This window comes from Lampris incognitus, chromosome 21 (assembly GCF_029633865.1).
Source record: "Lampris incognitus isolate fLamInc1 chromosome 21, fLamInc1.hap2, whole genome shotgun sequence".
NCBI classification, from domain to species: domain Eukaryota; kingdom Metazoa; phylum Chordata; class Actinopteri; order Lampriformes; family Lampridae; genus Lampris; species Lampris incognitus.
The window spans coordinates 6795019-6808815 of NC_079231.1; the positions used below are offsets into that span (position 1 = coordinate 6795019).

Sequence of the window (13797 nt, forward strand, 5' to 3'; positions counted from 1 at the left end):
AAAAACAGCTCCGGGTTCACAGAACAACATTACAGTGCCGCCGAGAATGTGTTACTCAACACTTTGTTGACATTTGACATGCTGTGTCACTGTAAATAGTCGGGCGAAGGACTTCGGTCTTTGGACACTCCTGTCCCATTCGTCTGCACTGTTTTGAGATCAGGTCTGACCACAACTTCCCCTGCTGTGTTTGTCCATCTATGTATGTGTGTGTTTGTGTCAGGAGGGCGGATGCTGCGGCGGCAGGGGGCGGGAGAAAGGCTGTTGTCTGACCAATGGGAACATGGATGATGAGAATCTGACCAATGGCAACACGGCTGACGATGAGAATCTGACCAATGGGAACATGGCTGATGAGACTCTGACCAATGGGAAAGGGGATGATGAGAGGACGCCGGAGCAACGTGACAAAGTGAGCATTGACGTGTCCGGTCCGAGACGTGTTTAAAGCCATAATGCAAAGCTGCTCGGTCAATGCGTCACACCGGTGCGATGCACAGAAACGCATGATGAGAAGAGCGTCACATGAAAATGTGGTGGAGTAGTATGTGGTGTCTTGTCAGGTGGTGGTCACACATGCAGACGTCCTCATGAGCCCGATTTAGCCTCGAGCCAGGACTTCGTAATGGCCTCGGTACATAAGTTGACAGGCTTCATGAAATATTCTTCTTGTCACTTATATCTGTTGAATTACAGCGAATGTTTACGTGTGTCACACAGTACCAACATGGCTACACAAGCTACACTCAGTGCACGGAAGTCCAGCTGGGTTTTTAAGTAGGATTTTAAAGCATCGATATGTAAAAGAGGTCGTTTTTTCTACATCCACATCCTTGCAGCAGCAACTGCAAAAGTATGCTCCCCCTTCGGTTGTAACTGGGACTGTAGAGCAGATAGAAATGCTTGGCTGGGGCGTCCGGGTGGCGTAGTGGTCTATTCCGTTGCCTACCAACACGGGGATCGGCGGTTCGAATCCCTGTGTTACCTCTGGCTCGGTTGGGCGTCCCTACAGAACACAATTGGCCATGTCTGTGGGTTGGGAAGTCACTGCACTAGCGCCTCCTCTGGTTGGTCAGGGCACTTGTTCGGGGGGGGGGAGGGGGAACTGGGGGGAATAGCGTGATTCTCCCACGGGCTATGTCCCCCCTGGTGAAACTCCTCACTGTCAGGTGAAAAGAAGCGCCTGGCGACTCCACATGTACGGGAGGAGGCATGTGGTACTCTGCAGCCCTCCCCGGATCGGCAGAAGGGGTGGAGGGCTCGGAAGAGTGGGATAATTGGCCAAGTACAACTGGAGAGAAAAAGGGGGAGAGAATGTTTGGCTAGAGAATGTGAGGGACATAGAGGTGGAATGGGGGTCAAAAGAGGTCAGAAATGTAGGAAAGGGGAACTCCATACATGGCTTTAAAAACAAACGGTAATATCTTACAATCGATTGGAAAACAAACTGGGAGCCAGTGAAGAGAGGCCAACATAGGACAGATGTGGTCCCACTTCCTGTCAGCAGCATTTTGGATATAATACCAAAACTGTGGTGGTCTGGACCCTGGAATCTTCTTGTGAACACGGTAAACACGACCCCGTTTGAAGGCACCCAAGAACCTCACCCATTGTGTATTTGATGTTTTTCTCCCAGAATGCTCCTCTCTTCAACCCGGCAGACTTCATGCCCTTTGACCCAACGCAAGAGGTCATCTTCCCCCCAGAGTTAATAGTATGTCATACACGCCTATGATGACACACACACACACACACACACACACACACTCACTCATGTCAGTGATCCTGTACTTCATGAATTTATTTTTTTATTTCTTTCCACCTCTCTCTCTCTCTCCCCCTCTCTCCCCCTCTCTCCCTAGTCCCTCATTAAGGGCGAGAAGTGCAGGACTTTATGGTTTCGTGGGGAGAGGGCTCTGTGGATCCAGCCGGCCACACTGAAGGACTTAGTGCTTCTGAAGTCACAATACCCCGATGCCAAACTGGTGGTAGGGAACACAGAAATAGGTCAGTGGGTCGCTCTCTCTTGCTCGCTCTCTCTCTCTCTCTCTGTCTCTAATACACACACAGATAATAATACACACACAAACAAACACATGTTTGTGTGTGTGTGCGTTATTATCTCCACAAGGCAGTAGCCTGGAGTGGCTCATGTGCATGGTCACGTGTGTCTGTGTGTGTATCTGTCCGCAGCTACTCTCATATACTACTGGAGCTGTCAGCCTAATATGTTTTGTGCACAGTTCTGAGGGTATGATGAAGAACCTGTCATGGTTGCAGTGATTGAAAACCTTTGAAAAATGTTTGTTCTCGCTACCGCCTCTCCCTCTCTACATTCACTCTCTAGCTTGCTCGACCAACGCTGCTGTCTGTCGCTGCCTGATCTGAGTCAACCACGGACACGAGTCGCGCGTGCACACAGGTGACTTAGATCGGGCAGCGACAGTGTATGCGTCTTGAAAGTAAACGAGAAATTGATTCTATTTCGCAAGTGAGCAAATCATTCACTGCTGATTGGATCACAGGAACACTGGATGAACCAAAACTAATAACCTCTGTCTTTCTTTTCACAATATAATAAAGCTGGGTCAACCCTTTAATATTGCTCTTGCACAACTCACATCTACGCTTGACTCGGATGGCTATATATACACTCACTGGCCACTTTATTAGGTACACCTTGCTAGTACCGGGTTGGACCCCCTTTTGCCTTCAGAACTGCCTTAATCCTTCGTGGCATAGATTCAACAAGGTACTGGAAACATTCCTCAGAGAGTTTGGTCCATATTGACATGATAGCATCACGCAGTTGAATATATATACACTCACTGGCCACTGGTTTCTTGAACATGACAATGAGTTCACTGTACTCAAATGGCCTCCACAGTCACCAGATTTCAATCCAATAGAGCACCTTTGGGACGTGGTGGACCGGGAGATTCGCATCATGGATGTGCAGCCGACAAATCTGCAGCAACTGCGTGATGCTATCATGTCAATATGGACCAAACTCTCTGAGGAATGTTTGCAGTACCTTGTTGAATCTATGCCACGAAGGATTAAGGCAGTTCTGAAGGCAAAAGGGGGTCCAACCCGGTACTAGCAAGGTGTACCTGATAAAGTGGCCAGTGAGTGTATATACTATATGTATATGTATGTGTATATATATACTAATTCTTAACCACCTTTATTGATTTTTATTTAAATGTTGGAGATTGTATTAGTACTGAGTGCTCAAAATAAACATTTTCTAACCCTTTAAGGTCGTAACCCTTTATTTTAAAACGGAGTGGGTTATTATTATTATTATTATTATTATTATTATTATCATTATTGTTATGCCTTTTATTAAGATGGGGGAGGCCCAGGTGATTTGATGTTCTCTGAAGGGAGGCTCGCTGTCTTACACTTTGGAAACTCCAGGGTTAGGCTAAAACCTTTTCTTTTTGGAAAGTGCAAGTTCATATTAGAGTTGGTTGCATTCGTGCGAGGGTCCGCCTCGGGGGTTGCACATCCACAGACTGACAGGGAAAACGTTTTTTATTAGGTAGATTTTTCTAGCTTGAGCACTGCATGGTAAATTTTTTTTTCTTTCTCTCCTATATTTGCCGTTCAATTGACGTCGGCGCTGTGCAAGTCTTATAATGACAGGAAAAACACTGGGTTTTTCTGTCTGTGTGTGTGTTTGCCCACTGCTACTCTTGCATACTACTGGGCCTGTCAGCCTGATCATTTTTGTGCAGTTATGACTGTATGATATAGGACCCTTCGTGGTTGCAGTGATTCAAAACCTTTGGAAAACCTGTTTTATACCGTAACTGAGAGCTAACTCCTCAGCTGGTTTGTTGCCAAGTCGGAGCACCAGGGAAGAAGAGATACGCCTGACAGGGATCTGCACTCTGCTGAGTGCACTCTTCTACTTCCTTTTGAAACCACTTAATTTTGACTTTGTTTTTTCCAAGTCAAGTCTGATGTCATCAAATTAATGACTTGAGTCAGTGTCACATTGACTCCAGTCCATGCATGCTGAGTTCTGTGTGTGTGTGTGTGTGTGTGTGTGTGTGTGTGTGTGTGTGTGTGTGTGTGTGTGTGTGTGTGTGTGTGTGTGTGTGTGTGTGTGTGTGTGTATTGTGCGTGTGTTTTTTAGGTATTGAGGTGAAGTTTAAAAATATGCTCTACCCCATCATCTTGGCACCAACCTTCATTCTTGAACTTCACAAAGTGCAGTACACTGAGGAAGGTAAATATGTAAACGTACACACATGCTCGTGCTGGTAGCAGGAGGAAATACACGCTTCAGTAAGTTTTCGAGTGTAAAACTGAAATACATGGCTTGTTTTTTTTCTCAATGAAAGACGTCAAGTCATGGATGAAATCTCAACATTTCCGTGAAAGTGTGTTAATATCAGCATTTTCCGTAAAACAAATAAGCCAACACTGTGCCCCCCCCCTCCCCGCTGGTTGAATTCTGCTATCCACATGCAGTCCAAAATGTTGATTTTCTTTAAGTACTTTTGCCCACAGACACGCCGAGCATGCCCACTGATTAGAGAGACGGGCTGATGCAAACCAAAGTCTCCCCCTTCTTTTCTCTATGTGCTAGTGGTAGATTAGGATCTGTGATGCAAGCATGTCTCTGCTCTGTATCCCTTAGTGAAGATGTACACAAGTATCTGTTTATGTGGACATCAAAAAAACAACAACAAAAAACTGTTTCAGGCATTGTGATGGGTGCGTCATGCTCTTTGACTGTATTGGGGAGGGTGCTGAGAGAGGCCATTTCCAGACTGCCCCCACATCAGACCGAGATCCTGCGGGCGCTGGCCGAGCAGCTGCAGTGGTTTGCTGGTCTGCAGATCCGCAACGTAGCAGTGAGCATTAAACACACACACGCACACACACATACACAACAATACATAAAATACATACCCACATAAGGTATACACTCAAACATACACTTATATTATATATATGCATGTGCGTTATGATATAGCATTTTCCTGTAGTATTGTATAGTAAGGTATACATGTAGCTGTGTTGTGTTGTATCATGGTGTGTCATGTTGTCTTGTGTTGTGTTGTGTCGTTTCAGGCAATTGCTGGTAATATTATGACTGCCAGTCCTATATCTGACCTCAACCCCATCTTCATGGCAGCGGGCTGCAAACTCACACTCATGGACAAAGGTAATAAATACATGCACACACACACACACACACGCACACACACACACACACACACACATATGGTTAGAGTTCTATGTATGTAAGTTCGGGTACCTCTGGTAAGATTACGGATCATTGGGGACTCCATAGTCCGAAACATCCATCCATCCATCCATCCATTGTCTTAACCGCTTATCCTGCTGTCAGGGTCGCAGGGATACTGGAGCCTATTCCAGCAGTCATTGGGCAGCAGGCGGGGAGACACCCAGGACAGGCCGCCAGGCCATCACAGGGCCCACACGCCCACAGGCACATTCATTCATTCCTAGGGACAATTTAGTATGGCCAATTCACCTGACTTACATGCCTTTGGACTGTGGGAGGAAACCGGAGCCTCCGGAGGAAACCCACGCAGACACGGGGAGACCATGCAAACTCCACACAGAAGATGACCTGAGATGACCCACCAAGGTTGGACTATGCCGGGGGTCGAACCCAGGACCTTCTTGCTGTGAGGCGACCGCGCTAACCACTGCGCCACCGTGCCGCCGAAACATCTGTTTCACAAATGCAGTCATGCGCTGCTTTCCTGGAGCTACTACCGCCGACATCCTGGAGAAACTCCCAAGGACTCCTGGATTAATTTCCAGCAATTATGAAGGACTCCTGGATTAATTTTCAGCAATTATCAAAGTAATTGTGCAAGTCGGCTCCGATGACACTGTCCGTCAGCAGTAAAAGCTGACAAAAGACAATTTTATCTGTCTTTTAGTAACGGGGAATGCGGCAAAGAGGCGAAGACAAGAGTGCAGGCAGGGTGGAGTGGGTGAAGAAGAGTGTCAGGAGTGACTTGCGACAGAAGGGTACCAGCAAGAATTAAAAGGAAGGTTTACAAGATTGTAGTGAGACCAGCTATGTTGTGTGGTTTGGAGACATTGGCACTTATGAAAAGACAGGGGGCGGAGCTGGAGGTGGCAGAGTTGAAGATGCTAAGATTTTTGTTGGGAGTGATGATGGTGGACAGGATTAGGAATGAGTATATGAGAGGGACAGCTCAGGTTGGACGGTTTGGAGACAAAACAAGAGGCTAGATTGAGATGGTTTGGTTGTGCGGAGAAGCGATGCTGGGTATATTGGGAGAAGGATGCTAAAGATGGAGCTGCCAGGCAAGAGGAAAAGAAGGCCAAAGAGGAGGTTTACAGATGTGGTGAGGGAGGACATGCAGGTGGCTGGTGTGACAGAGGAAGATGCAGAGGACAGAAAGAGATGGAAACAGATGATCTGCTGTGGTGAACGCCTAACAGGAGCAGCTGAAAGATGGAGAAGAAAGTTCAAGTTCAAGTTTATAATCATTTGTAATGGAGTACAATGAAATTTTTATGCTCTGGCTCGCTGCCTTAACACAAAGGACACATTATTACGTGTTTTCCATGAATCTCTTTGTAAAAGAAATCAACAGAAGTTTTGAAAGGAATGAATTTAAACACAACAAATTTCTGGCTATTCTGATGTGCTTTATCTGTTCAGATTTTGTTCAATAATATAAGCCCCTCAGTTGTCGGATGTGTAAAAGTTTGGGCAGCCAGCCTATCATTCAGTAACATCACCTTTGAAATGTGTTGATGCATGCTCAATAATCCAGGCAAGGAAATCTCAGAAAGTTGAATCAGGTCATCGGGACATGTTTACTGAGAGAAACGTGACCTCTTCAGTCTCAGCTGACTGCAGGTATCCCCACCCTTATAAACAATACAGTTGTATAACGACTGAACCAACAATCGGTTTCATATGCAAATTGCCATGACCATTAACTAGAGTTACAATGGCCATGTGTACTATTCACAGAGGATTGGGGAATCGTTGCAATCACAGCATTGTAAAATGGCAACAGGTGTAGTCTTACCTTTGATAAAAAATCGCAGCTTCAAAAAAGCCTGAACTTCCCATGTTCTCTACAAGTTGCTGAGTTGGTCTTAACTTCGTGGAGAACAAACAGATAATGGCTTCATACATGAACTGCTGTAGCTCTTTCCACAGTTTTACAAGCAACGTTGCAAAATGGTTCAAATGAAAAAGAAGCATGTAAAAATCCCATGCCTCCTGTTTGGTACAAGATTGGTTTCATTTATTTCAACTTAGGGTTATTCTGTATTCTGTCTCAAGACCCACCAAAAAACAAATGTGACTTCTTTTTACCCCCTGACTTGACTGAGCAATGTTTGGTACACATTAACGAAGAATTTTGTGCTATCTATACGCCAATGGGTATAGTAAAGAATAGTTCAACTAAGGCAAACGACTTCATTTTGTTACCTCACCTGTTTTTTCTGTCTGTATATCTGTTTAACTGTCTGTCTGTCTAACTATTATAACTGTCTACCTGTCAGATGGCAGTCGTGTGGTGCAGATGGATGACAAGTTTTTCCCAGGTTACAGGAAGACGGTTGTGAGACCGGAGGAGATTCTGCTGTCTGTAGAGATTCCCTTCAGTAAGAAGGTCAGCTTCATATGCTGTCACTTTCCCAGACCAGCGCTGTTCACGATCACAAAACATTGGAGCATTTTACCACATACATGACACTATACGCATGTGGTCAGGGTAGGCAGGCAAGGTAGGCAATTTCTGCCCTGTGATAATTTAACCAAGATAACATACAACAAACTCATAACAGCATAATAATAATAATAATACATTTTATTTGTGGGCGCCTTTCAGACCACTCAAGGACACCTTACAGAGCACAGTTAAAAAAAAACAAGCAGCACTGTATCAAACAGCATAAGATCAAAACAAAGCGGGGAAGACAATAAAAAGTTAATACAACAGATAAGTATGAAATTATCATCAGCACAAAACTCAATGAAGCGTGGATCAAACTGAATATGCCAGTTTGAAAATGTACGTTTTGAGAAGGGATTTGAAGTTTGAAAGAGAATTAATGTTGCGAATGTCTTGTGGGAGAGAGTTCCATAGGCTGGGGGCAGAATGACTAAAGGCTCTAGACCCCATGGTACTCAAGCGGGCCAATGGTGTAGTGAGTTGGAGAGCAGAAGAAGATCTGAGAGTGCGGGAGGGCATGTGGATATGAAGGAGTTCAGAAAGATGCGAAGCGGCTAGGTTATTAAGGGCCTTAAAGGGGAGAAGCAGGATCTTGAAGTCAATACGGTATTTAACAGGGAGCCGATGGAGTTGCTGAAGAACAGGAGTGATATGATCTATGGAAGGAGTTCTGGTAATGATACAGGCAGCTGAATTCTGGACCAATTGAAGTTTATGAAGACTCTTGGGAGGAAGACCAAAGAGGATAGAATTGCAGTAGTCAATACAGGATGTTACCAGGGTGTGAATGAGTATGGCGGTGCTGTTAGGTGTAAGTGATGGGTGAAGACGATTAATATTGTGTAGGTGGAAGTATGCAGACCGAGTAACATTTTTGATGTGAGCTTCAAAAGATAATGTGCTGTCCAAGATGACACCCAGACCTGAGGTGATGGAGGAACTATAGAATTGTCAATAGTTAGAGAAAAACTATCAGGTTTAGCCAAAGTAGATTTAGTACCTACTAGGAGGACCTCAGTTTTATCACTATTAAGTTTGAGGAAGTGGTATGAAAACCAGGATTTAATTTCTAGTAAGCAGTCAGAAAGGGAAGTGGATGGAAGAGTGAAGTTAGGCTTGGTGGATAGATAAAGCTGGGTGTCATCTGCACAGCAGTGAAATTGAATTTCAAATTTCCTGAAAATGTGGCCAAGAGGTAATAAGTAAATAATAAATAGGAGGGGTCCCAATATAGAGCCCTGGAGAACACCGGTAGTAACAGGAAAGGACTGCGATCTCAAGTTTTTCAGTTGGATAAACTGAGTGCGGCCAGAGAGATATGATCTAAACCAATTAAGGGGGGTGCCAGTTATTCCAATGGAAGCTAATCTCTCTAGGAGGATGTTATGTGAGATGGTATCAAAGGCTGTGCTCAGGTTGAGAAGGACAAGTATGGTTAAGAGCCTAGAGTCAGCTGCCATCAACAGATCCTAAGTGATTTTCACCACGGTTGTCTCTGTACTGTGCATGGCGCGAAAACTAGACTGGAATTGTTCAAACAGATTGTTGTGCATCAAGTGAGTGTGTACCTGAGATGCAACTGTTCTTTCAAGTGTTTTAGAAAGAAATGGTAAATTTGAGATTGACGGAAAATTATTCAAATTGTTGGGGTCTGCACCAGGTTTCTTGAGTATTGGAGTTATTGCAGCTGTTTTGAGAGATGAGGGAACAAGGCCAGAGGTAAGGGAGGAATGTATGATATCAGTTATTAAAGAGGATAGAGAAGGTAGACAGGCTTTTACTAAATGGGTAGGAAAGGGGTCTAGCTGACAGGTAGATGATTTGAATTTGCAAATAAGACCAGATATTTCAGCAACAATTGGGGGTTTAAAACTAGATAGTGAAGAAGAGAGAGGGTGAATAGCATGAACTGTATGCGTATGCAACTGTATGCATCTAAATCTCACTCTAGTTACAAGTATGCTGTGTTATAATGTATTTTTAATTATATTTTTATGTCCTTGTCCTTTGTAAGCCCTTAAACTTCTAAGAGCGTGCTAACCAACACAGGGATTGCTGGTTCAAATCCACGCGTTATCGACCGGGATGGCTTGGAAGAGTGGGGTAATTGGCTGGCTACAACTAGGGAGAAAAAGGGGGGGGGGGGTGTTCTGCGATAGAGATTGTTAGTGCTGATTCAAAAGACACCATTGAGTCACTAAAACCATATTTGTTTTGACAGGCTGCATTCTTCATGATGACTTCACTTTCTCCAAATAGAGTTATAAAAGTTTTCGTATTTCAAATCCATTTCAATTCTATTCAGTTAACCCCATTTCACTGTTCATTCTCCGCTGTTGGATAATATTGACACGGAGATAATTTGAATATCGTTCTGTAACTCGATGACTTTTAAAAAAAAACAATAGACCATCTTCATTTCAATGTCGGTCACATTTGTTACTTCGTTCTGCCTGTTTCAAAACAAACTAATGACATCTGGTCCCCTGTCACAGGGTCAGTATTTCTCAGCCTATAAGCAGTCGCCTCGGCGAGAGGATGACATCAGCATCGTAACCGCAGCGCTGAGTGTCACTTTCGTCACCGGGACAACCGTCGTCGAGGACCTGCAGCTTGGCTACGGGGGCATGGCCCCCACGACTGTACTGGCTAAGAAGACAGCCAGTGGACTGCTGGGGAGGTAGGACACACACACACACACACACATACACACACACAGATCAACCGAGGTTCCCCACAATATTCCACACACAGCTTTTAATAGCAATAATGAGTCAGCAAAAGTCAATTTTGTAGAGAAAATGTTTTCATAGTAGTTACACAAATGCTGTGGATAAATGTATGTACGTATGCATGTATGGATGGATGGATGGATGGATGAGTGGATGTATTGATGATAAATAGATGGATGGATGGTTGAACTAGAGACACATTGAAAAGCGCGGGGCCTTTTTTTTCTCATGCAGGCAGTGGGGGGAGGAGCTTTTGCAAGACGCTTGCTCCTCATTGGCCGAGGAGATGACCCTCCACCCCTCCGCCCCAGGTGGCATGGTGACCTACAGGCGAACTTTGACCCTGAGTCTATTTTATAAATTCTACCTGACCGTCCTGCAGAAACTAGCCAAGGATGTGAGAACCGCCCACCTTTGACATCCCGGTGTTTTATCACAGACAGATTCAGAGGGATGTGGACTAACAGAAGGATGAGTGTCAGGCCAGCGTAGCAGTAGTGAACAGGTCGAGCGTCAGAGCCACAGCACCATGACAATAGATGGGGCAAATATTCCCGTAGCTGTAAATGACAGAGAATGATGAAGTGACAGAGAGAGAGAGATATAGGAAGGTAGTAGAATAGTATTTATGTAGTCTTAGAGATACATGTCATTGTCTCATCATTCTATCATCTGTCTCCTATCTGTATATATATTTCCATGTTTGTCTGTCTCTGGTTCACTCATTCTCTCCATGTCTGTCTGTCTGTCCCTCTCTCGATCCCTCCTCTCTCTCCCTCCCCCGCTCTCTCTCTCTCCCTCCTGCGCTCTCTCTATCTCCCCTCTCTCTCGCTCCCTCTCTTTCTCGCTCTGTCTCTCTCTCTCTCGCCCTCCCACGCTCTCTCTCCCGTTCTCTCTCTCTCTACCTCTCTCTGTCTCTCGCTACCTCTCTCTCTCTCTCTTTACCTACCTCTCGCTGTCTCTCACTACCCCTCTCTCTTTGTACCGCTCTCTCTCTCAGGGTGTGCATGTGGAGGAGTTGAGGTCTGACTGCCTCAGCGCCACAGAGATTTATCAGCCACAGACGCCGTCCGGCGTCCAGGTGTTTCAGGTAAACACATTAACCACCACGCACACACAGTCAGGTTTTAGGAGCGACGGATGACGGGTAACGACAGCTAACATGGATGAGTGTGGTTCACGTTAGAGCGCAGCACTTTCACATCACCAGACTGGTTTTTCTTTTCTTTTGGAATTTTCCCCCTTTCCCCCCCCCCCAATTGTATGCGGCCAATCACCCCACTCTTCCGAGCCGTTCCGGTCGGTGTTCCACCCTCTCTGCCGATCTGGGGAGGGCTGCAGACTACCACATGCCTCCTCCGATATATGTGGAGTCGCCAGCCGCTTCTTTTCACCTGACAGTGCGGAGTTTCACCAGGGGGGACGTAGTACATGGGAGGATCACGCTATTCCCCCCAGTTCCCCCTCCCACCCTGAACAGGCGCCTCAACTGACCAGAGGAGGTGCTAGTGCAGTGACCAGGACACATACCCACATCCGGCTTCCCACCCGCCACACGGCCAATTGTGTGTGTAGGGACGCCCGACCAAGCCGGAGGTAACACGGGGATTCGAACCGGTGATACCCACGTTGATAGGCTACGCCACCTGGACGCCCCTGACCAGACTACTTTTAGATAACCGGAAACACAGTTACATCCCTGATGTACATCCATGTCTGTGGAAAAAAAACCCCAAAAAACATCTGTAACCGTGGTAACATTTACTTGACAACAAATATGGCGGCTCTAAGTTGACGGGTTAGATGCTATTTATATTGTAGGTGATGTGTGTTCACTAGCGTTATGATGTGTATCCTCCAGGCTGTACCCGAAGGACAGGACGAGGGGGACGTGGTGGGACGTCCCATGATGCACCTCTCTGCTCTGAAGCAGGTGACGGGGGAGGCAGTCTACTGCGACGACATTCCCCTGTATGAGAATGAGCTGTACCTGTGTCTGGTGACCAGCACCAAGGCCCACGCCCGCATCCTGTAAGAATCTAGTAACTCCCCACCTGGGTGCAGCAGAGCAGCGCGCTAGTGCAGGAAACTCGTAGTGACAGCTGGGACTTTTACCCTGGTTTCAGCAGACAGATACAGTCGGTCCAACACACACATGTGCACACACATACGGTAAACACACAGATATTCCAGCACTTATACACAGCAAAAACACAACAGCACATTAACAATACAGTACCGTACATAACAGGGTAGTCAAAAGTAAGTGTCAGTTCTGCTCAGATCCACACGCCTGGCACAGACTCACACACACACACACACACACACACACACACCTGAGCTGAGTGGTGTTTTTGTGGTCTAGTTCAATAGACACATCAGAGGCAGAGAAGATTCCAGGCGTGGCGTCAATTGTGTTTGCCAAAGACGTCCCAGGAAGCAACATGACCGGACCTGCTGTCTTTGATGAGACTGTCTTTGCTGAGGAGACGGTCAGTGTGTGTGTCTGTCTGTGTGTCTGTCTGTGTGTGTTTCTGTCCTCTCATCTTTTCTCCTCTGTGTGTGTCAGTGTGTGTGTGTGTGTTTCTGCCCACTCATCTTTACTCCTGTGTGTGTGTGTGTGTGTGTGTCAGGTGACATGTGTGGGTCACATCATAGGGGCAGTGGTAGCAGATACTCAGACTCACGCTCAGAGAGCAGCCAAGGCTGTGAAGATCACCTACCAAGACCTCCAACCAGTCATCGTCACCATCCAGGTACAGGAATTTGTACTGTGTGTGTGTGTGTGTGTGTGAAGCAGAGTTGGGACCACAAGGTTGTTAATTCAAATTCCTTGTTGAATCCCAGGTCCTTAGCATCCTTTTTTGTTTGTATGAATCCTCAATGTAGACTCGTTACTGTCCATTGAAAAAAGAAACATTGGAGTGAATAACTTGGTATTTCTTCGATAAAGCTGAAATTCAACATAAACTCTCTTTGCCCCGTTTAACCTTACATGAATGTCCTCGGTCTGTGCTGTAGTGCGTTGTTGTTGTTGGCAAGTCTGCACAGACTTTGCCTTGGCTTTAAACCCCGAAGTCCTTCTTAGGTAACAGAATCCAAACTTCACCAAGCCCGTGTTGGACGCAGGGCAGCAGCTGTCACCTTTGACCTCTTGTGTGTCCAGCGGGGGGTTTAGCCCGGTCTTATCTCCTGACATCTCTCCAGATCAGACTTTTATTAGTTTCCTGTTTACCGAGCATGTACCCTGCACCGCATTCACGGTGCTAAAACACGTTCACTCCAGTGTAACCACAGAAACCAGCAGTAGGACAGAACTGGGACCAGTGCTCAAGGGCACT

The 13797-nt window shown here is 45.9% G+C and overlaps 1 protein-coding gene across 1 annotated transcript in view; it reads left to right on the forward strand.

Moving 5' to 3' along the window:
- Nucleotides 1–13797, forward strand: part of xdh (xanthine dehydrogenase) — a 36142-nt gene that overhangs the window by 7492 nt on the left and 14853 nt on the right. Inside the window, exons 7-19 of the mRNA XM_056300905.1 lie at nt 224–412; nt 1637–1714; nt 1863–2007; nt 4148–4240; nt 4720–4871; nt 5092–5185; nt 7552–7661; nt 10220–10404; nt 10691–10853; nt 11457–11546; nt 12318–12487; nt 12822–12948; nt 13090–13212. Coding sequence (XP_056156880.1) covers nt 224–412; nt 1637–1714; nt 1863–2007; nt 4148–4240; nt 4720–4871; nt 5092–5185; nt 7552–7661; nt 10220–10404; nt 10691–10853; nt 11457–11546; nt 12318–12487; nt 12822–12948; nt 13090–13212 — 1719 coding nt within the window. The remainder of the gene's footprint in view (nt 1–223; nt 413–1636; nt 1715–1862; nt 2008–4147; nt 4241–4719; nt 4872–5091; nt 5186–7551; nt 7662–10219; nt 10405–10690; nt 10854–11456; nt 11547–12317; nt 12488–12821; nt 12949–13089; nt 13213–13797) is intronic.